The 23,302-nt window shown below is 46.5% G+C and overlaps 2 protein-coding genes across 2 annotated transcripts in view; one reads left to right on the plus strand and one right to left on the minus strand.

Annotated features, from left to right (window-relative positions):
• The window catches only part of LOC113960256 (guanylyl cyclase-activating protein 1-like), a 10,975-nt gene extending 7,839 nt beyond the window's left edge, over nucleotides 1–3,136 (minus strand). The window contains exon 1 of the mRNA XM_027669729.1: nucleotides 2,939–3,136. Coding sequence (XP_027525530.1) covers nucleotides 2,939–3,136 — 198 coding nt within the window. The remainder of the gene's footprint in view (nucleotides 1–2,938) is intronic.
• A 3,752-nt stretch (nucleotides 3,137–6,888) lies between these two features.
• GOLGB1 (golgin B1) overlaps nucleotides 6,889–23,302 on the plus strand; it is a 37,212-nt gene continuing 20,798 nt past the window's right edge. The window contains exons 1-11 of the mRNA XM_027669728.1: nucleotides 6,889–6,959; nucleotides 10,001–10,138; nucleotides 12,209–12,305; nucleotides 12,920–13,072; nucleotides 13,393–13,545; nucleotides 16,846–16,998; nucleotides 17,934–18,056; nucleotides 18,491–18,604; nucleotides 20,208–20,619; nucleotides 21,256–21,347; nucleotides 21,657–21,753. Coding sequence (XP_027525529.1) covers nucleotides 12,216–12,305; nucleotides 12,920–13,072; nucleotides 13,393–13,545; nucleotides 16,846–16,998; nucleotides 17,934–18,056; nucleotides 18,491–18,604; nucleotides 20,208–20,619; nucleotides 21,256–21,347; nucleotides 21,657–21,753 — 1,387 coding nt within the window. The 5' untranslated portion in view covers nucleotides 6,889–6,959; nucleotides 10,001–10,138; nucleotides 12,209–12,215. The remainder of the gene's footprint in view (nucleotides 6,960–10,000; nucleotides 10,139–12,208; nucleotides 12,306–12,919; nucleotides 13,073–13,392; nucleotides 13,546–16,845; nucleotides 16,999–17,933; nucleotides 18,057–18,490; nucleotides 18,605–20,207; nucleotides 20,620–21,255; nucleotides 21,348–21,656; nucleotides 21,754–23,302) is intronic.

A 23,302-nucleotide genomic window follows, 5' to 3' on the forward strand; every position in this document is an offset into this window, starting at 1 on the left:
TATCCCAGGGCTGCCCTGTCCCATGTCCCCTATCCCAGGGCTGCCCTCCCCTTCCCCATCCATGGGTCCCTGCCCCATGTCCCCTTGTCCCCAAGGCCTGGCTCTGCCCACAAAGCCCATCCAGTGCTCCCGGCAGCCCCGAGCTGCAGATGTGACCCTGGATCATCCATCCTCTGCACATCTGGGACCACTGTGCAGAGATGGGACAGCCCCCAACCTGCTCCCAGCCGAGGCTCTGGAGGCTCCAGCCCCCAGGCAGAGCCTTCCCGTGCTGGGAATGCGGCTCTGGCAGGGGCTGGGAGAGAGGAGCCAGCCCTGCTGCTGCAGCAGCCCCCCACAAACCCTGAGCCCTCTCTCCTGTCACAGGGGGACAGCGGGGGTCCCCTCATCTGCAAGGACAACAGAGCTGACTACTTCTGGCTGGTGGGGCTGAGCAGCTGGGGAAGAGGCTGTGACAAAGCCAGGCACCCCGGGATCTACACCTCCACTCAGCACTTCTACAGCTGGATCCTGGTCCAGACGGGCCTGAGCCCAGCAGAAAGAGCCGGCCCAGAACCAGAGCCAGCCATCACCTCGGCCCCCGAGCAGGATCTGAGGCCAGTGACAGAGCCAGACATCAGCCTGACCCCTGAGCAGGATCTGAGGCCAGTGCCAGAGCCACACATCAGCTGGATCCCCAAGCACAGCCAGAGACCGGCACCGACCTCCTCGGCCTCATTAATGCCCACGGCATTCCCACTCCTCATCCTGGTGCAATTCCTGAACCTGCTGCAGGACTTCCTGCGCTTCCTGAAGGACAAAAAGGCTTAAGCAGCGGGATGAGCGGGATCCAGGGCTACAGTGGACCACGGCCATTTCCTGCTGGGCCAAAGGTAGCCTTGGGGCCAGAAGCTGCTCTGTCCTGCCTGCGCTGCTCCGCTGCACCCACACCGATGCTGACGTGACCGAAGTGTTGAAATAAAGTTTCTGTGTTCCTCATTGACTGTGTTTTCAGCTCTGCTCAGTGCACCCATGGGTTGGGAAAGTCCCTGCTCTGTCTGTCAGTCTGCTGGGCTGTTAAGATTTGTTTTTCAGCCTGGAGAAGGCTCCAGGGAGATCTCAGTGCCCCTTCCGGGACCTAAGAGGGGTTTAATAAAGGGGAAGAATGGCTTTTTGAATGAGCAGGTCATGATAGGACAAGAAGGAATGTTTTTAATCTAACAGAGGGGAGATTTGGGATACATTTTGGGAAGGAGTTGTTACTCGGTGAGGGGGGAGGCCCTGGCACAGGTTGCCCAGAGAAGCTGTAGCTGCTCCATCCCTGGAAGTGTCCAAGGCCAGATTGGATGGGGCTTGGAGCAACCTGGTTTAGTGGAAAATGTCCCTGCCCATGGCAGGGAGGTTGGAATGAGATGATCTTTAAGGTCCCTTCCAACCCAAACTGTTCTATAATTCTGTGGTTGCAATTTATAAAATCAGTCTATTGAAAATTTATCCTCTTTGTCTTCAGCACAGTTCTCAGAATCTGAAGGTCCAGAGGGCAGATGATTCCATCTATCATGTCTGTATTACTACAGGCTGGATCTTCCTCTGGGTGCTCTTGTTCATAAAAGAAGCTAAAGAAGCTTAGATTAAATGACTAACTAATAACAGACTAAGGTTAACTGACTGATGTAGGTCCATCCCCACTAGCTGCCACGCTCTTTCTTCATTCCTCTTGAGATCACTATCACTTTATTTAGATGATAGTTTTTTATCTTTTCTGACCAAGAGTCTTCTTAAAACATTGTTTACCACATAATGCAGGGCTCATAGGAGAACTCTGGAATGCACAACATCCTTGAACAAATTTTAAAGTCCTTAAAGATTTAAAGAAATAAGAGAGGTAAAGTGAAAGAAAGACTTGTGCAAAATCTGTAAAGATTTTACTTTTGTTTATGAAACTGCTTCTTATCACAATCACTATCCTGGGCACAGAGGACTTTGGGATGAGAAAGGATACTCTTTGAGATCTGTAGTCATTTCCAGTCATTACGCTCACTACAAGACCTCAGCTATCCTAATGGAGCCTGGCTGCTCCTCTCTTTAATTTTGTAATATTCCTTAGCATTCCTTAACTCCTTATGTTCTCTCACATATCCAAACTAACGTTCTTTGCTCAGTGCCTGGGCTTTCCTTCTTCAAGACTGATCCCGTGATTTCCCACCTGGTTCACATGCCTCGTGACTGGATCCTCCTTGACTCCATTCCAGAATCGTGGAGCAGAGAGCAAAGCTGAATTTTCCCAAAGACAAATTTCTTTGTTATTGAGATTACAGGCCTGCAAGCATAGGCTGAGGTATATACAGATAAAAAGCATGCAAAAGTGAGGGCCATTGCATGCTTAAAGGAATTATGGGGGCTACTGCTTGTTACCAGTGGTCACCTATGACAGAGAGGAACACCACCCACCCCTCGCTCCTGTTCCACGCGGCACAGCCGGCACTCAGGAGAGCCACAGAGGTTGTCTGCCCATGCACCACTCATTTGGCTGCCAAATGCCCAGAAATTACTCCTTTGTCAATGCTATAATGACTTCTATTCTGTCTGATTCCTGTGGTCTCTACAATCTCATACAGATATATTTTTTAATAATAAGAACATGTAAGAAAAAGTATAATGAAATTAGCACTTTGATAGTCAAACAAGACCAAGTCAAATAATACGCAATAAGAAATTCTCAAAATTCAAAGATGAACTTGCAAAAGGTAAGCAGTAATCAGGTATTATTACCTACGGTTATGTTATCTAGGTCATTATCTAGGCACATTCATTTGCTCATTGCATTTAGCTACTTTAATTAGCATCCCTCAGCAGCTTTCCACACCAGTGTTTCTGAGAGAGAAGTGAGGACTCTAAGAGTGCAGTTGGTTCACTTTCAAGCAGAACAAGACAGTTAATTCCTTGCTGGAGAACTCACCTTGTTCATATCAAATGTGCGGAACATCTGCTCAATGTACCTATTGGCCTCTGGATCGAGCCCTCGAAGCCCAAAGAACTGCTTAAATTCATGCTCCGTCAGCTGTCCAGAAGGACACTCCGTCATGAACTTCTTGTACCAGTGGTGGATCTCAACAGCCTGTAGGTCATCCACTGTGGAGCTGCTGTTGTTTCCCATGAGTGTCTGTGGTCAGAAGAATGATGCTACGGAAGTGATCCTCCTGTGGCTCTCACAGCACTGCCTGTGTGCTCCTGTCCACATTCAACAGTTAAGGGAGGGATCTAACTTTCTGCAAGCCAATTATAAACATTAATCCTCTTAGAGGCTGGTCTACAAATCAGAAAGTTTCAATGATACAAACAGTCTTCTTAGAATGGATGCAAGATAATCTAGTAAATCACTGCTATTTCAGGAGCTAAACCAGAAAGGGTGAGAAGGTTAATCAGACACTGGCATCGGGAGCTATACTGGTTTGGTAGACTACCCTGTTTTTAACCTTGATATAATTATATATGAAGATAAGAGGAAATGGCTATGAGACGTGGGATGTAAGGTTAAGTAAGGATCTATTCCTCTAACTGGATTTGATAGTGTGTTTTCTCAAACAGACATGTTGAATAACTGGGTGAGTAGGACCAGAAGGTGTTACAGAAGTGGCCCAGTACAAGAGTGAGGTTATGTGGGGAAAACCTCACCTCCATGCACACAAAGTGGCACAGAGGAACAATGGCAGGTGGGGGAATCCTAGTAATGCCCTAGCCTGGCTAATCCCAGAATCACCACAGACCTGCAGTCAACCCAAAAAAGGCTCATCTGCACAAAGCAGTAGGAACAAAGAGAGACAACCACAGGCTGGGGACCAAATAACCCCATAGGAGAAATGAAGGCCCTGTCCCAGCTCCTTCTAAGTCTGTCACAGGGGAGCCATCAGCCCCATGGGCCTAGAGATGACACCATCATGGTGAGCGCACAGAAGTTGTCAGAGTACCTTACAGACCAAGTGGGTACTGCCTGGGGCATGGAAAACATGGTGCAGGGGAAGAGCATCTGCGGATTTATTGCACAAGACTCAAAATGGGATGTTCAGGGGAGGAAGGAAAGGTGGGAAAAGGGATGGGTCTAGGCAGTTTGGGGATGAAAATGGAGGGAAAGTGGATACAAGAGGTTTGTTGTATGTAGAATGGTGTTGGTCAGTATGAATGTCTAGCCATACCCTGTGCCGGATCAGCACAGTCTTTCCTGTCTTCTAACATTTCTACCTCTTTTTTTCTGCCTGCACAGCACTGTGCTCTGGACATATGTGTGCATGGGGATTTGAGTGCCCACAACTGGATTGAGTGAGACTGTGTCAGTCTATGATCACCAGTGACATCAAGCCAGACTAGCCAGCCCATAGATTAAGCGTTTTGGGAACCAGGTCCGTGTATGCCTTTGTTAGTGAGACCACTGGAGTAGCTGACTATTGGAAGGACCAGGGGTCCAGCCCAACAGCTGGAGAGACAGAAGGTGTGGGGTTGAGGGAGATCCACTTGTCTATGTGTTTCTCTGTGCAGGAGACAGAGAGCTGCACGCTGTGGGCCTCTGGAGGGATGCACAGTGTACATGTCTGTTGGTATGTTGGTGTGTGCAAGGGAACATGTACCAGCGACTGAGGTGGGGATGTGTGCCTTGAGTGTCTGGCATGTCCATGTGCCAGCAGCTGGAGAGACCAGGCATCGAGAGCCAGCTGCTGGGTAGGCTGGATGTCTAAGCCCACCTACTGTGTGTATTTGCCACTGATAGATCTTCACAGAATCACAGAATGGTTTGGGTTGCAAGAGACATTAAAGGTCATCTGATTTCACTCCCTGCCATGGGCAGGAGTACCTTCCACTGAAGCAGGCAGAGTCAAGTAGTAGAGGGGGAGAATCCCCTCCCTTGACCTGCTGCCATGTTTCTTTTGATGGAGCCCAAGATACAGTGGGCTCCCTGGGCTGTGAGCACACTTTGCTGGTCCATATTCAGTTTTGCATTCACCAAGACCCCCAAGTCCTTCTCCACTGGAGAGGACTGCTTTCGATCCACTCGTCACCCAGCCTGTACCTGTGTTTGGGATTGCCCCAGTCCAGGTGCAGGACCTTGCACTTGGCCTTGTTGAACTTCATGAGGCTGGCACAAGCCCTTCTCTCGACCCTGTCCAGGTCCTTCTGGGTGCCCCATCCCTTCCCTCTAGAGTATCAACCACACTACTTTAAATATACACTTAAAGCCAAAATTTATTTTTAGTATAATAGAAATTTTAACAGTCTAGTTCATGAGTCATTAGTAATTACAGTAAGCAAAGAAAAATAATGTAGGCCAAGTACTTATATACAAGAAAAAAGTTGCACTAGTAGCAATAATCAAATTAAAATTGCAACACACCTGCCTTGTTTCTGTGCTTTTTCTGATGTTACACTCACCTGCCTGCTGCTCCTCTGGGTATTAAGATCTGTGGTTCCCTCGGACGCTTGCAGGGCGGATGGGAGTGTCATGGCAAGTTGTTAGCATCCAGAGTCCTTCACTGGAGGAATGTGATGTTCTTGTTAATGGTTTCCTCATCCTCTCTTCTTTTTGTCTTTTTTCCCTTTCTTCTCTTTCCTTCCACTTAGACTCATGTATGCACATGTTAGAGTTGGAAATAGCTCATTCTACCTAGAATAACTGCTTATGACTAGCTATCTAGGACCATGGTTGTACCACACAGAGATAAATAAGCAAAATAAACTAGCCATAGTTTATTTTGACATTAGAGGAATTGCTCTCACAGCTAAACCAAGTGAACAAAGCTGCAGGAAGGGTGTGAAAAATTCAGACACGCCTGTCAAGCCTTGTCCTGAGGCCTTGTGAACTCAGAACAGAGACTGTGGCCGTTCCAGAAGCAGGAATACGGGTGCATCCGAATGCACACACCAACTCATGATGGGGACGGTCAGGGGAGAGGGAACTGGGCTGCTCAGGCTTCATGAACTCTTGCCTTACACCCGGTTGGGGGCACCCTCTGGGACCAGTGCAGACCAGGAGATGAATGGATGGAGAGTTCTGAATAGAATGACTCAAAGAAAACAAAAAACTGGACAGGAGCTGGCAGTGTGCACATCCCCACCAGTGTGGGCAGCAGGGGAGGGGGGATTCTGTCCCTCTGCTCTGCTCTTGTGAGACCTCCCCTGCAGAGCTGCCTCCAGCCCTGGGGAACAACAGCACAAGGACATGGAGCTGCTGGAGAGAGTCCAGAGGAGGCCCCGGAGCTGCTGCCAGGGCTGGAGCCCCTCTGCTCTGGAACCAGGCTGGGAGAGCTGGGGGGGTTCACCTGGAGAAGAGAAGGCTCCACGGAGACCTTACTGCAGCCCTTCCGTACGGAGAGGGAGCTTAGAAGAAAGACAAAAATCTTTTTCTGCCAAGGGCTGTAATGCCCTACAACGGACAACTGTGCACGAGGGCAGGTTTGCACTGGGTACATTCACAAGTGCCCAAGGCCAGGCTGCCCGAGGCTCGGAGCTACCCAGTGTAGAGGGACACGTCCCTGCCAATGGCGCAGGGGAGAATGTATGATCCTTTAAGGTCTGTTCCGCCCAAACCAGTCCGTGACTGGGCCCCGCCTCGGGCGCTCCCAGCACCGGCTCCGAATCTGCCGGACCCCGCCCCAACCCCGCCCCGCCCCCGACCGGCCCCGCCCCCGACGGAACCCGCCCCCGACAGGAACCCGCGGCTGATTGGTCCCTGCTTTGATGTTGGGCGGGGCCCCGAGGCCTCCTCGGATTGGTGACTTTGTGCCATGTTGCAGGACAACGATAGCATCGCGGCTGCTGCTCCGTCGCGATTGGCTGGTGGTCACGTCCATCTTTCAAGTTCCGCAGGTGATTGGTCGCTGTCCCTCAGGGGCGGAAGCGGCGGCGTGTTCCGGTGCTGAGGTGGCGGCGGGAGCCGAGTGGCGGCGGTGAGGCCGGTGGCGGCTCCGAGCTGCCTCTCCGCCGTGCGGCAGGTCAGTGCCTCCCTTCGGTGCCGTCCCCCCGCCGTGTGCGGCCCGCGGGCTCTGCCACCCGGCTCTCGGCGGTGTTCTCGGGCCGCGCTCCTTCCGTGGCCTTGCGGGGCCGCAGCTCCCTGGGGCCCGGGCTGTGTGGAGCAGCGGGCCGGGCCTGTCCTCTCCCTCCGGGCTTTGCGGGCCGGCCCGGCCCCCCCGCCGCTGGGACACCGCCGGCGGTGCCCACCGGTACCGGGAGCGCAGCCCGGCCGGGGCAGGTTCCCGCCGCGCGAAACCCGCCGGAGGCGTTGTCCGGTACGTCTGCGGGGCTACCGGGGCCCCTCGGCGCTGGCCGCCCCACGCGGGGCAGGAGCCGCCACTCCCGGGGCCACGTACGGCGCTCCAGAGCTCCCCGCCGGTCCTGTGCACAGTGTGAGACGTTTTGTCAAGGGCTTGTGTACAGCAGCACTGCCTTCAATGCCTGTTTAATTTGCTCAGAAAAAGGAAATGCAAGGAATTTATGTGTAATAACCTTAGAATAGAATAAATTAGGGAAAAACACTTCAAGTCTTTCCTTGCTGTTGCTGGTACCTGGGGATAGAAAGGCTTGATTTATGCCCAGCTTACTGTGGGCTGTGCTGACACTTCCAGTGGGCTGAGGCTGTTTGGGGCAGGACGAGAAACGTATTTCAGAGGGAAGAAGCCTCTTCCAGATCACTGTTGGTAGTCCCAGCGTTCAAGGTAAAGTCGCCCCAGGGAAAGTTCATTAGTCATAGGAATGGTGAGCAAAAAGGTTATTTTCAATTACAGCCAGAATGCAGAGGATCCTGGCTCACATCTTGAGCATAGTGGGGGTCCCTGTGCTCTGCTGTTCACTGCAGGGATGGGAATCCACACCCCAGTGAGAGCCTGGGAGAGCCCCAGTCTTGTCTCTGAGAGCTGCACTGTTTGCTTTATTGGGGCGAGGCAGTGGAACTCTGACTAACCTCTGTCTTTCTGTGTTTGTCTACTTGTGTTTGTGGGGAAACTGGCCAGCATTATATAACACCAGGATATTCCTGCCACAAGTCCTTGAGGCTAATGCATAGGACAGCCACCACCCTGTGTGCAGACTGTTGGCTTTGGGTCAGAATTTAAAGCTGTGTTATGCTTGTTCCTGGATTTGGTTCTCAGGAAGGGTTTGAAGAAGGCTGAGCCAAGCTCTTTACAGTGGTGTGTGGTGTCAGGATGAGAGAGCATGAGCTGAGACACAGGATGTTTCCCGATTGTCAGGAGGTGCTTTTACACTGGTGGGTCACTGAGCTCTGGCACAGGTTGTCCAGGGAGCCTCTGTTGTGGAGCCTTTGTCCTTGGAGATATTCAGAAGCTGCCAGCACAATGGTCCTGGGCAGCTGGCTCTGGGCAGCCTCTTTGAGCAGGGAGCTTGGACCAGATGACCTCCTACCTTCACCCATTCTGGGGTTCTGTGATAAGATCCTCCATGAGCCTTTTATTTGTTGTCCTTCACTGAATTTTCTCCAACAGGCTCCTCCCTCTTTTGTTCTGGGGGGCCCAGGACTGCACACAGTACTCCAGATATGGCCTCACCAGTGCTCAGGAGAGAGGAAGGATCAGGTTCCTCCTGATATGCAGCCCAGGATGCTGCTGGCCTTTGCCATGAGGGTGCATTGATGGCCTAGGGTCAGTTGCCCTTCTCTGCAGAGTTGCTTTCCAGGGATGTTTCTGAGGGATCCAGAGCAGTGGCCCATGTATGCCCATGTTTTCCCTGTTTGCTATAAACAGCAAACCTGTTGCTGTTCATAGAATTGTAGAATCGATTTTTGTTCACCATTCACATTCCTTGTCATATTCAGCTAAGCTGAGAATATAATTTAAAAATGAGTTCAAAAGACGTGAATCTCTAAGACTTGAGTTCAGGTTATTAAAGTCCAGGTCTGTGCAAATAGCTGCAGGCAGGCCTCAGTTCCTCTGTTTGCATTTTGAGGAGGCCATCTATGAGCCAGACCCAGCAAGGCTTATTAGCTTGAGTGCAATATCAGGTTAATGCAGCCAACCTGGACAAAGGCCAAGGAGTATTTTCTCAACATAATCCAGGTGTGCATGCTTGAAATTGTGATGCCTGCAGCATGTGGACAGGTGCTGAGCCCCTTCCCTATTCCTGGTTACAGTGGATGTTTGCAGATGCCTAGATTCTGTTTTTCTTTTTCCATATTTCTGATATCACTTCTAATCATTCATCAAGTGGTTCTCTCAGTCCCAACTGCATATTGTTAATTTGTAACTTTAGAAGCTGTGGCCTGATACGCAGTTGGAAGATCAAATCCATCCTATTCAGATGTGGGTGACAGTCAGGAAGAGGCATTTTTGCATTTGGGTGGTTGTTTTCTAAAATACACCATGGCCAAGACAGCAGGTTCAGTTCCTTGTTGGGTCATCGTGGGAGTGATGGTTTACAAAACTGTAAATACTTTATTATCATAATGAACCAGACATTCCAGGTCTCTAAATGAGTCTCTGGTATTACTAGATGGTTGAGCAGTTGATGTTGACTGAAGAAATCTCCCTGGCAGGAACTGTAAAGATGTATTATTCTGGAATTCCATGCCTCAGTCTTGCCCAGGGCCGGCTGAAAAGTGAGCAAAGCACCAGTACTTGTTTCACTGGCTGTTGTGTTGGTGCAAAATATGGACAATCCTGGTGTTCTGACTGTGCTTCTGGAGGAGTTGCATCCCCTAGAGCTCTTTACAGGAGTCTGTCTGAGCTTGGTTTCTTGCTGCACATCTTTTTGCTTCACTAACTGCTGCTTGAGCATTTCATTTCATCAGCTAAAGAGACACAGCTCATGCCATTCAGTGTGAGAAACCAGGACATGTCTCTGCAAGAACAGGGGAAATCCAGGTTGCCAAACAGAGCAGACTTTTCACTTTTTGTGCCTATTGCAAGTGACTGACTGTAACAATCCTGGAGTGTACTGTGTAGGGTGAAGGATGGGCTTATTTCTTTACTGTTGGATAATTTATTTCCCTTTTTTTTTGTTCTTTTTCTCTTCTCTCTCCATCAAGAGTCTTAGTTCATGCAAACTGTCAGTATCCAAGAGATAAAAAAGAATGGCATGAAGGACCTGTGTGTGACTACTCTGGTTTGGATACCTCCTTACTACTGAGTCAGCAGAACTGTGAGCTCCTGGGAGCCTAAAGCAGGTTGGTGTTGTCATAGGTGTTCACGTGTCCTTTTGTGCTGTTGATGCTCTTATGTGCATTGTGGCATTTTCTACTTTTGCAAAATCAGGTGGTTAGAAGGTGCGACTGCTACGGAAAAGTAACGCTCTGCTCCTCTCCATTGTCAATATTTCCCACTTTTAAGTTGCAACCTGAGATAAAGATTTGCTTACTGAGGCAAAGGGGGTCAGGAACGTGCAGATCAGTGTAGCCAGCTTTGGAAGCCGCCTTCTAGTGAGGCACAGACATCTTGTCACATTAAAAGATTCCGTTTGATGGAGGTAATTGTAGTAATGTAAACTTGATCTTATGGCTAATGTGAGCTTGCCTGGCATCAGCTTGCAGTACTGGAGCTTCTGTATTTGTGCAAATGATTTTGCCATTTACAGGCATGAACAGAATCTGTAGTCTTTCTGTTAAGAGATCTCAAGTGTCACAGGTGACCTTTCTTCATAGAACACTAGAATGATGATTCTGTGATTCTTAAGGGACTTTGGGAGTTCAGTTGGTCAAATCCTTTGCTCTTAGCATGTCTAACGTCAATCAGATTGGGTTGCTATGAGTCTAATCCAGTATTTTTAACATCTTCCCTGTGCATTTTTTTCCTGATTGAAGTTGCTTATGCTGCAGCTTGTGTCCTCTGCCTCATGTCCATCTGCTGTGGGCCTTGTAAGAAGTGTATGGCACTGTCTTTAGGTACCTCAGAGGTGGCTGTGGGGAAGGAGCAGCTGTATCCACTCCTCATCTGCCATTCTCAGGGCTGAGCAAGCCCAGCATTCTGAGACTCCCTATGCCCAGTAACCCAACTCCCAGTCATACTGGGGGCTTTCTGCTGTCCTTGATTCAGTTTGTCCCCCTCATTTTTGTGTACTAGGGAGCTTGAAAGTGAGCCCTGGGCTTGAAATGTAGTCTTACAGGTGCTGAATAGAAAGGAGTAGTTGCTTTCCTGAACCTGCTGCCTGCAGTCCTACCAATGCAGCTCAGGGCACAGCTGAGCTTTGCTGGGAGTGTGCTGCTGGCTCGTGCCCAGCTTGGCCACCAGCACCTCGAGCTTGTCTTCTGCAACACAGTTGTGCAGCCAGCTGCTCCACAGCCTGTACCACTCACATACTTCTCCCATCCCAGGTGTAGGGCTCTGTATTTGCCTTTTCTGAACTTCACTGCGTTTCTATCCATCTGTTTCTCCAGCCTGTCAAGATCCTTCTGATTGGCAGGTCTATACTTTGGCTTATCAACTGCTCCTTAGAACTTGGTGAATTTATTGAGGTGGTTTGCATCCCACTGTCTTGGTTAATAATGGAGAATTTAATCTGTTGCTCTCCCCAAAATGACAAGTTATGTGTTGCTGGCTGGTACTGCTGCATATTTTTTCATTCTTCACTTCCACTTGCTAGATCAGTTTGGCTCCTGAATTTCAAGGAAAGGAAAGAAGGTATACTGAGCAGCAGCCAGGGAATGTATGCTCTCTCCAGACTGTTTCCCTGTGTCAAGGTCCTGTCCTGTCACATATGTGATGTGCAGAGGTCTCATCATCTCTCTAATGCAACACGCTTGCATCTGCTTAGCAAACATCAGGGCTGAGTTCATCATTCCCACTACTTATTAGCAGAAAGCTTCTTCTGAATATTTATAGGCCGCGTTTGACCTGTAAAGAAGCGACTTCATTTAGGAATCACCCTTCTTTTGAGTAAACGGGACAGATCATGGTTCTGTGTCATTGATAAGAAAGATCAAAATGAACTATAAGGATGACTTGACATCTGGTATAAAAATGTATTTTTCAATCATACATGTAGAGGGTTATGTATCCTTATGTATCCTGACAGCAGCACATCCTCTTCTTTTATGTTCAGAGAGTCTGGCTGCTTTTGTTAATGGGATCGTTTCTTTATTCCTGAGGTTTCACTTTGGCTTTTATCTCTTGGCAATGGAGACATATTCCCTGCAAGCCTGGTCACTGCTGTAACATTAGAGACCAGCATGGAGGGAGCTTATTCTTTTTAGCAATTTTGACTACCTGTAACTGTATTTTGACTCTTGCTTTTGTTTTAGGCTGAAGATGCTGAGCCGTTTGTCAGGTTTAGCAAGTACTGTTTTACAAGAGCTGTCAGGGGAGGATGGAGATGCAGTTACTGAACCCTCCAGTGCTGTAAGTATGGTGTTATCTAAAGACTTTCAGTTTTAGCTGACAGTTTGGGGAGTGTGATTCATTAGACTGCAGTGAGAACTGCCTCCTGCTTCTTCCTTGGTGGCTAGACTGAGCTGTCATTTCCACTGCTTTTCCTGTATTCCTCAGCTCTGAAGTCAGCACTTTTGTGAGGCAGACCATAATCTCTTCAATTTCCACATCTCGAGGTGATCCTAGAAAACAAACTAGAATTATGGTGAAGAAAGACTTTTAAGAGTAGTAGCGATTGTGTGTAGCAGAAAGGGGAGCTCTGCGTGACGGGGTGACAGTGGAAGGCCTTATGTCTATGCTCCCTTTGGTATTGAGACAGTGGGCAGTGTGTGAGGGTGCCCTCGTTTCAGATCTGCTCCAAACTGTGGTGTTCAGCAAGGTACTCTTTGTTTTTGTGTATTGGTTCATGGTACCCTGAGCTTTCCTCCTGGTTTCACCTAACTGTATAGTCCTACAGGCTCCATGAAATGCCTGCAGGGACCAGAGTGCAGTGTTTAGGAGTGGAGCTGAAGGTATCACTTGGATGCTGTGCTGCAAGCTGTTAATAGTTTTTTTCCTTCAGAGCACTTATTTCACTGTTTCAGGTACAAGCTTTGGAGCCAGAAGCAGAAAACATGGAGGAGGCACCTGAGGAGCTGTTGGAGCGCCTGGCCCAAACAGAAAAGCTGGTTGTTCAGCTGAAGGATTTGATCCGAGAAAAGGATGCTCTGCTCCAGCAAAAAGAAACTGTACTCAAGGTATCATTTCCTCCTCTGGGGACCAAGAGTAAAATGCTGCTTCAGCTTTCTTTGCAAGCCAGTCTCTGGTTTCTTTTGAACTCTGTCCCCTGGGTACTCTGTCCTTGAGAAGAAGTGCTGGGGTAGAAGCTACGATTTTGATCTGTGTGATGTTTCAGAACAAATTTGTTTTGTGGATGTGTTTTAAATGGTGCTGTTACTGCGGAGGTAGGGCTGGATGGAGAATGACAGACTTGCAAGTTGTGTAAATTCTCAAAGTGGTGCATCCTGGGTGACAGCAGGAGGCTGAGGTGCAGTCACTTTGTGTCCTTCTCTTACAGGAAGAGCGAGAGGCTGCGGATGCGAAGCTGATGAAACTTAAACTTCAGGCCAAAGCCAAACTGGCCACTCTGAACAAACGCATCGAGGAGCTGACAGGGAAAGGATCACCATTGCCTACACAGGCCTTAGTGGAAGAGCAGGAGCATCCCAAGGTCAGGAGAACAGGGCCACTTAAAAGCTGGAGCTTCTACTGTTAACGTGGTGCTGCTGATGTTTCAGGTCCCAGTGAGCCAGCAGGTCCTATTTGTCTTGTTAGCAAGATGTTCATGGTTCCGGCAGGGATGTCTGTGCCCATGCTGTAGGAAGCTGATCTGTCCAGCTTCCTTGTACTGCAGATGCCCTTGGAATGCTCAGTTTGATCTCCTTAAGGGCATGGGCCAGTTTCCCTTGCATAACTTTGGTAATCCATTGTAGCCAAGGTCTTTCCTGCAGGAATTGTGTGTCTGTCTGAGCTGTGAGTTCCAATGTTACCTGTTTTGTGAGTATAGCAAAGGAGTACAAGAACAAGGAGGTCTTTAAAACTAAAAGGCAATAACTTAAATATTAAAAAAAATACATATGAGTATATTTTCCAGCCATGTAACTTCCTCAACCACCACAAAGTTTTATGGTTGACAAACCATGATTGTGTAACCCTAGATAAAAACTGAGGAGAACCGAGACATTAAAGAAGCTGTAAGCTACTAGCTAGAAGCTTCCATTGGAGCTGGTAATTTTTGAAAACTTAACTGTCTGCTGACTGTCGGAGGACAGAAATTGTGTGAACAATTTCTGTTGTATTTCTGAGACCTTCACCTTGGCATGGCTGGGTGCAGACAGTAAAAAAATACTGCACCACTAATATGGCTGCAGGCCTTGTGGCAAGGTGGAGTTGTTCTGGCAGGAAAACAAGTTTTATGGACACCTGCTGTTATCCAATTAGTACTGTACACCACAGTATGTTTTCCTTATGTATCCAGTGTAACCCGGGGAAGAATCACATGCCTCTGTGCCACAGGCAGCATATAAGCTGCCTTTCCTCTAATAAAGGGGACATTTTTGCCAATCATATTGATTCGTGTGCAATTCTGTCCGAGCCCCTCCGCCATTAGCTGACCACATCGTTTTCTTTAAAAAGTTAGTAATATTAAGCAATGGAAATGGGATAGAAGTCCAAACAGAATGCAAGACATTAGATGATGTTCATTAAACAAGAGAAGATAAAGGTTATTTCAGACACTGAAAAAAAAATTAAAATATTATAGGAAACATTAAAAGGCAAGTGTGAGAGCTGTCAGGTGAGAGGTGACTACTAGTGGAGTGAAGATTGGTTCTATGACTTGTGATCACTATTTTTGATTGAGAACATCATAAAAATCATAGAAATGTGCTACTGTAATTCATTTCACAATGCCATCTTGAGAATCTTTCTTAATGCAAAACACCATTTGGTTTTCACACATGAAGAATTGGAGGATCTTGAGGATTGTCATAATATAAAAATAAAGCAAAATTTAACAAGTGCCCAGTCAAGCACTTGGGATGTCCTGCCACTGTATCCTGTGAGACCACGAGCCACATTTCCTGGCTGCAGAGGCCAGTGGAGGCTGTTCAGCTGTGTCACTTGGCATTGCTCTCCTGCTGCTGAGGCTCTTTTTTAGCTTATCCATGTGCAGCGTGTGTGTTACAGCTGTGTGCTCTATGTTACTTTGTGCAGACTTGCTGTTGAGGACTGGTGAGTGTTCTTGCTTCAAAATTCAAATTTATCAGTTGAAGAACATGTTGTATGTTCTGTTCACTTGAGTTAGAACATATTTTGAGTGAAATTATATTAGAGCAGTTACCTGCAATATTATGTATTTGACCCAGAAAGCATTTTCTAGATTCTTTCTTGTAAGGTTAGAACCTACAGAGTCCTTTATTCACACTTATTTCCCTAAGTAGATGCTGTCTTGAGTAATTGTGGTATTTCCTAGACAGATACCCTGTCATTTGAAGATGAAAAATGTAGATTAGGTTTGCATGTTGTGCTGAAGCATAGAACATTAGCAAAGGGCTGGTTTTTTTCCTGTCCATGGTATGGTCCCTATGGGAAGGCTGTATTTTAAATATTTAATTAGTACTATTACTTTCTGGGCTTTTAGCAGAGTGCCTTATTTTGAGAAGAATGGAAATATCAGTTTGTATCATTCTATGAGATAGTATTTGTATACAGAACAACTGAGGTACCTCTTAAACTTTAAAAGTGGGTAAAGATAAATTATGTTCAGATATAAGAGCTTATACACTTTGGAAAACCATCATATTTGAAAGCTTGAGCTGTGGAAACTTTGTGGCTGTGCTACTCTCCTCAGTTGTGGCACTCTGTGTAGTGATCAGTGTGCAAGGACTTTATAAGAAGCTTTTCCAAATTCGACCATAAAAGTCAATCCTGAAAGCTAATTACAAGTAAGCAAACTAATCCACTCATCTTGCCCCCTGGCAACTGCTCTGTCCCAGCATTATAAGTTATGTATATCCCTGGCTTCTTAGAGCTTCCTGCATTTCTGTTCTTTCTTTTCTGTCCTGTTCTATTTCTAAACTTAAATACAATTAAAGCTTTCTTGTCTGTCTGTCTGTTCTACCTACTGCCAAAGACCATCTCTGTAGGTGAAGCATCTTCTGAGGAACAGTAACCTCTTACTTATTACACTGACTTACAAGTCCTTCTAAAAGCCTTCATAAACTTTTCAGAATGGCTTTAGGACATAAATACTGTGTAGAACCCCTGTGTTATTGGTGGTCTTTGACCCAATACCTGTCAGAAGGAAAAGGAAAGAGATGCATTTTGTATTTATTCAGTATGAAATACCCAACACTAAGTGCAGAAACTGGGAGTGCTGAGATGAGAATGTAGAGGGTGTTTGTCCTGCTCAGTGATAGGTGATGTGCTGGACCTGCCCTCACACAGGTGTGAAGCACAGCTGTGGTGTCCTAAAGTGTTTAGTGTTTGTCCCTTTGTCACATGGAGAATATTCTTCTATATCGAATTAAAAAATGTTTTTATTTCTGGTATTAAAGAAATCTGTGAAGGTAAAAAGCCCCACAAATCAAGGTGGTCATACTGTAAATTATATATTAAATTGTGTTCAATAATCTGATTTACCTTAGTTTATATGGTAAGCAGTCACGGACGATTAGGTGTTCCAAGTGATTTGATGCTTCTCATTAAAGGTATCTTGTGCATTTTGTGCATATCGGCACAGAAATAGGGAAAATAGTTACTTAGCATAGGGCAACTTCATTTAAAGAAACAAAGGAAATGTAAAGTTAAGAAATGAAGCAATGTAGTAGAAATAAGCATCTGGTTAGGAGTCAAGAGTGCAGTAGCATTCTAGTTTGGTTTTTTTTTTTTTTTAATTTAACCAGCAATACTGACAAATTTACTTTCTTCTGTTTATCTTCTTCCCAATTCTTTCCTCTTGCAGTGTCAGAATAATGAAAATACGAGTGAAAGGCACAGAGAGGAAGTGGAAGTACTGGAAGAGCAGCTCAGGGAGCGAGAGGAGACTGTTCAGGACCTGAAGGAACAGCTGGCTCTAGCCAAAATGAATCTGAAAGATGCTGAAATCAAGTATGCAACACAGGTACAGAAGTTTTTTTTATTCATCAGTCTGTGTGTTTCCCACCCCACCACTTACACTAGTATGATAGAACAGAACAGTGTTTACACAACTGGTCTTTAATTCCCTTACCCTCTATTTTTTCAGTTTTGTTCCTCCTCAAATCACCTAGGTCCATCAATTTCCATGCCTTTGGTTCCTCCTCTAAATATTCAACAAGTCTTTCCCAATCCCCAAGTGCTCTTCACCTGCCCCCCATAGTACATCCTCTACCCCCAGGCCAGAACCACCCTTGGTGCCAAAGGTGCTCCACAGGTAAGAGATGGGTTTCACCCTTGGACAGTGGGACTGATGGCTCTCTGAGGAGGGGAAAACAGTCCCTGGAAGGGCCTGGGCAGGTTGTCCCGTCCTCAGAGTTGGAATTTTGGTTCTTCCCTGCCTGCCCTTGCTGTTCTGTGATGGGCTTTGCAGTAACTGGGGAGCACTGCAGTGTTCTTCCAGCTGCCAGACTGTCCATTCTGCTATGGGTGTGCAGGGCAGCTGCTCATCACAGGGTGTAACAGCTGCTATGGTATATTGTAGTTATTTATGGAAAGAGTTTTGTTAATACTCTAAATTGCAGGTTTAGCTTTTGAACTGTGAATTGGGCTGCATCCTACACAAGTAAAACCCCAGAAGTTTTATGAACTGTTAATTACATAGTAATCATACGTTTTATTGTTCTGCATCTTTGAAGATGAAATTCTATGCTTTTTGCTTGCTGGGATCTGAAATATTATCAGTTATTTTTTTATACGTATATTTGTACGATAAAGATACCATTTGATCAAGGTACCACATAGGATTGTCAAGCTGAAAACTTTCACACACACAGTACACCAGTGCATGTTGAAAGCAAGCCTATGTGTCTGTCAGCCAACCTTGTTGGCTTGTTTTTATTTTATGGCTTATGTTTTCAGCTGAGCTCCCTGAAGGAGGTGATTCAGGAGAAGGAAACTCTCCTGGAAGAGCAGATGCACCAGCATCAAGCTGAATTGCTCAAGATGGTGGCCCAGTCAGATCTGGAAGTAGAGATGCAACAGGTATATTTGATATAATAATCTTTTTATGGGAGGAGGAAGGAAAAGGAATTTTACCAGAAGACACCCTGAGAGAGCAGTTCACATTAAAGTAACTCAGAAGGGATGAGAAGAGACATGATTTGATTGTTTGGAGTTTTTTGGAATGCTAGTTCGGACTTTGAGTCCTAGCTTTTATCTACTGGTTTGCTATCAGTTGAAAAGAAAGAGCAGTTAAAAAAATGTATTAAATCATTGTGCTCCAGTTCCCTATTTGTGAAGCAATGGTGAGCTCTTCCTACTGCACCAGGGCTCCAGAATTGGTGTCTACAAAGATGAAGTGATTTAGGCTATTAAAGTAACTGTGTTATGAAAACCAGGTGTATGGATGAAACCAGGGAATCTATGTGTCTTGTGTGAGCCCCCCCAGTTCTGGAACAGCCTTTTCTCTCTCACAGAACCTGCGCACACTCCAGAGAAAGCTCGAGGAGCAGGAAGCAGCTCTGCTGGGGCGGACTCAGGTGGTGGAACTGCTGCAGAAGGAGTTACACTCTGTTGAACAACAAAACCGGGTACCTAGTCATGCTTTTTATTGCTTTGCTCTCATGAGTGTGTGGTGGATGGTGCCTTTGTCAGCAGCTTGGAGGTTACCAGATTAGCTTGTTTCTGGTGCCAGGTTTCCATCCTGACATCAGCTGGGTCCTCCCTCACGTCAGGTGTTTAGAGCTTGCAGTTCTGTGTCCACAGCTTATCAATGGGGTGCTGCAGCTGCCACCTCTAGTGACCCAGGTTCTGGGCAGGTGGATGGGGACTGTATCTATCCATACCCACCCTGCTCACTCGACTTTCAAAGCCACCAAATACACAAACCTTTGCCAAAGGCAGAAGTGCCAAACACAATGCTGCTGTAGCCTCAGTGTTCCTGGCCTGCAGTATCTAGACCAGATTAGAGCAGAAACAGATATTCGTCAGTAGGTCTTGCTGATCTGGTGACACAACTTCTGGAGTGGGATTGGCTCTCACTGTGTCATTTTAGAGCATGAAGAGGACGAGACCACGTCTGCGCGTGTACGAGCTCCTTGAGATAGGGTTTAGTACACAACCTCTTAAAAGGTTGGTTTGCAGATAGAGGATGAGTGCTTTTTTCATTTTTCCAACATCTGAACTTCTGAAAATTCTCTTTAGAAGAGACTTACACTGAATCAGTCTCATGTTCCTAGGCTGCATGATCTCCAGCCAGTCTAGTGCTCGACCTCACTTGGATCATTTTTACACACTTAGGCCTCATGTATTTTCTTCCCCTTGTGTCCCAGCCAGGCACAGCAGTGGGTCCTCTTACCACCAGGAAGAGGTGAAGACCCTCAGTGAGCTGACTTGTACTCACCACTGATTGCACTGCTCAGCAGGGTGTTTCATGGGGTGGTGGTGGCATGGATATCTTCGTGACATTGGTTGTTGGGGTCCCCTGACTCCTCCTCGGTGTTTTTGACTTCCCTCATACACATTCTGTGGCCAGAAGGAGGCCTGGTATACATACCAACTTGAGTCCATGCAGCTGAAGCTTCTCTTCCTAACAAGAAGTTAAGAGGAGCTCCTCAGCAGAGTCCTCTGGAAATTAGCTATGCTGACTGTTCCACAGGTCCAGGATGAGGACATTTGACAAAACGAGTTTGGGCAAGTGTAAAGTCTGTTTCTGTTTCTTGGTCATCTTAAATCTCTGGTCAGTGTCAACCAGCCTTCTGAGATCTTTCTTAAAGCAGTGAGCACTGTGTGGAGCACTCAGTTTGTTACCTCCAGGTTCATACACACTTTTGTTCTGGTTTTTTAATTGTTGAGTTCTCCCTCTTTTGGGAAGCTTGCTTTCTTCTAAAAGAGAACTCATGGCCAGTATTCTCTTGTTTCTTTCCTCTGAATTGCCCTCCACTAAATCAAGACTTTTCTTTTCTTTACCAAAATGACGAGGAGTTGTTCCTCCCAGCATTGCTTTCTTGCAATTTGCAAATAGTAGGGCAGTTTCTTTCTAACAAATAGAGATTTCTGACATTTGTTTTCTCCTCTCTGCTACTCAGATATTTTAAAAGGATTCAATGGAAATCTTAAAATATAATTCAAGTACTGTGCTTTTTCAAGGTATTGAGCGAGCTGAGAGATAAATTAATTTGTGTCACTTTACAGACACTCCTAGATCAGTGCCAGAAGATGGAAGTGGATCTAAGCTCCGTGAGGAGTGTGCTAGATGCGGAGAGACAAGAGTCTCGTGATCTCAGGGAGAAGATGGAGCTGGAACTAGCTGAGAGGAAGCTGTCTTCCCATCGCTTGCAGGAGGAGGTGCAGCATCTCTCAGAACAGCTGCAGGAGGCAAGAAGAGCACAAGCTGAACTAGAGGCAAAGTGTAAAGATCTGGAGCAGGAACACAGGCTGGAAGTGGAAGAGAAGAAGCAGCAGATCAGTTGTCTCCTGGTGGCTGAGCAGGAGCTGCAGCGTGATCGTGCTGCCCTCTTGGCTGAGAACGAGCAGCTGAAGCAGGACCTTGGCCGGCTCCTGGAGCTGTCTGTGGAACACGGAGCTACAACACCCAGAGCACAGGGTGAGCAGGTTCTCAGAACCCTGAGCTTCATTGGGTTGCCTTCTCTTTGGCTTTGTTTTTATAGTTGCTCGTAGGAATGGCTTGGTATAACAATTCCTAATTGCACAGGGATATAGGACTGGTGGTGCTGTCCCAAACCAAGGGGATCTGGTGCAATCCCACCGTTCTGTCCTTGGCATCTGCAAGACGAGGAGCAGAAGAGCAGGGCAGCAAATATGGTGCCTTCCTTGGATACTGTCCCAGCCTCTTGTCTCTTGGGACTTACGGATTTCTTAAGCCAGATGTATTTTTTAGTTGATTCTATTAACTTGTTTTTTCTATCAACTTATAGAAGTCCTTTTTAGATGTGCTAAATTCTTCAGAGTCTGAATTTCTACTGAAATTTTAAGTAAAACAACCAAGAAAAGCAAACTCTATACCATTTTCTCCACAGACCTGGATTAAAACTAATAACATTGATCTTGCTTCAAGCACTTATTTCAAATTGATTTTCTTCCAACTGCTTTATGGCCTGAAACTGAAGCAGTGACTAAGAGATAAGGGATCTCATAAACTACTGTGCATGTGTGTAACTTGGATGTAGTTCAGCAAAAAAGATGAGAATGCACCTTAACTCCCCTTTTTCCCCTCCATCAGATGAACTTGTACAGAAATCTGAAGAATTTGTCTGCTGTCGGAATGAGGTGAAATCCCAGTCACAAGTGCAAGTCTCTGAACTGAAGCAGCAGGTATGATATTTTCATATGATTCTCATGAAATTTTCCCATCTGTTGAGGAACTGAAACCAAATGAAATGTCTAGAACTCCTTTTTTTATCATGCATTGCTTGAGAAACGCTCTTCTTGGTTCTCTCAGCTGATGAACAGACATGTGATGACTGTGGAAGCCTAAGAAGAAGTAGGAGTTAATTTGAGTAATTTAAAAGTTGCCAATTGATTTTTTCTTTTTTTTGAGTTTAACCAAAACATTGAAGACTAATGTGTTTTTATAAACTGTACTGAATTTTATCTTTCTCCACCCATCCTGTATTTTAACAGGATAAATCAACTTCACAGGAGAAAATAATAGATCAGGAAGATCAGAATGAGACTTCATTCCTACCCACAGAAAACTTGGAAAGACAGAAGACTGAAGGTCGTATGATTACCTTACCTATTTTAATATTCTTAAAATATTTAAAAATTATTCTAGAATTAGATTGTACAAAATAAGATATAGCTGAAGTAGTAGTTTCCCTCTTGTACAAAATGGTGACAGTCTGCAGGTGGTACTTCTAGGGGGGGTTATTTTTGATGGCTTTTGCTGAAATAGTAAAGGGCCCATACATATGCTGCATATAAAAAAACCTCAGACAATGAAATTGGTTCTGAGTGTCTGTGCATGTGGACTGGTAGCAGCAATATCACCACTCTGTCAGAATTATTCTATAAAGCAGTGGATTCCCTCAAGTGTTTCCTTTAGGGTCTGGTGCGCTATGGCAGTAGACTGTCTTGATTTTTACAGAAATACATTCCTTTTTTTCTGTCATTCAAAGCTAGAACCTCTTCATAAGAATCCTGGTGGACAATAATCACCAATAACCCAGATTCCTGCAGTTCTGCAACATCTTCTTTCTCTCTTTTTGTTCCATAATCTCAGAGATGCAGGACTTCAATGGACTTCAAGACATCATTTAGAATCATGGAATGGTTTGGGTTGGGAGGAACTCATAAAGATCACCCCTCCTATGCTGGGCAGGGACATCCTTCACTGGGTCAGGGTGCTCAGAGCCCCATCCAACTTGACCTTGAACATGTCCATTGATGGGGCAACTGACAGCTTCTCTGAGCAACCCAAAGAGAAGCAGGCCCTCTTGAAAGGCTACAGTAAGGCCTCCCTGGAGCCTTCTCCATGCTGAACAACCCCAATTCTCTCAGCCTTTCTTCATGGGAGATATGTTCCAGCCCTCTGATCATTTTTGTGGCTTTCTCTGGACTCACCCCAACAGATCCACGTCTGTCTTGTGCTGGGGGACCCCAGAACTGGGCATAGTGCTCCGGGTGGGGTCTCACAAGAGCAAAAAAGAGAGTGAGAATCGTCTCTCTCAACCTGCTGCCCACACCTCTTTTGGTGCAGCCCAGGGTGTGGTTGGCTTTCTGGGCTGCAGGCAGACATTGCCAGCTCCTGTCCAGTTTCTAGCTCACCAATATCCCCAGGTCCTTCTCTGCAGCCTGCTCTCAATCCATTCACCCTGCAGTCTGTGCTGGTCCTGGGCATTGCCCCAGCCCTTGCACTTGGCCTTGCTAAGCCTTACCCTGCACAAGGGCAGCATGGCCCTGCTCCTCAGGCTTCTTCGGGTCCCTGTGGATGTCATCCTGTCCCCATGGCGAGTGAACTGTCCCACTCAGCTCAGTGTCACCCAGTGTGCCGGGGGTACCCTCCACCCCCTGTCTGTGTCACTGGCTGAGGCTCTAAACAGTGCTGGTCCCAGTACTGACCTTTGCAGGACACCACTTACTGCTGGTTTCCTTGTGAGCACACGACACAGAAAGCCAGCTTTTAATCTGATACCATGCCCTGAGTTATGATTGAGTATATCCAAAATGCACCTGGAAAACTTTCATCAGCTTTCTTAAAAAGCAGCTCCTTCCTCTGCTGAAAGGCATTCCACCTGAAAAATGCACTGACTCAGAACGTCGTCGTC

Source organism: Corapipo altera, unplaced genomic scaffold (genome assembly GCF_003945725.1).
Source record: "Corapipo altera isolate COAL_440 unplaced genomic scaffold, ASM394572v1 246, whole genome shotgun sequence".
NCBI classification, from domain to species: Eukaryota; Metazoa; Chordata; class Aves; order Passeriformes; family Pipridae; genus Corapipo; species Corapipo altera.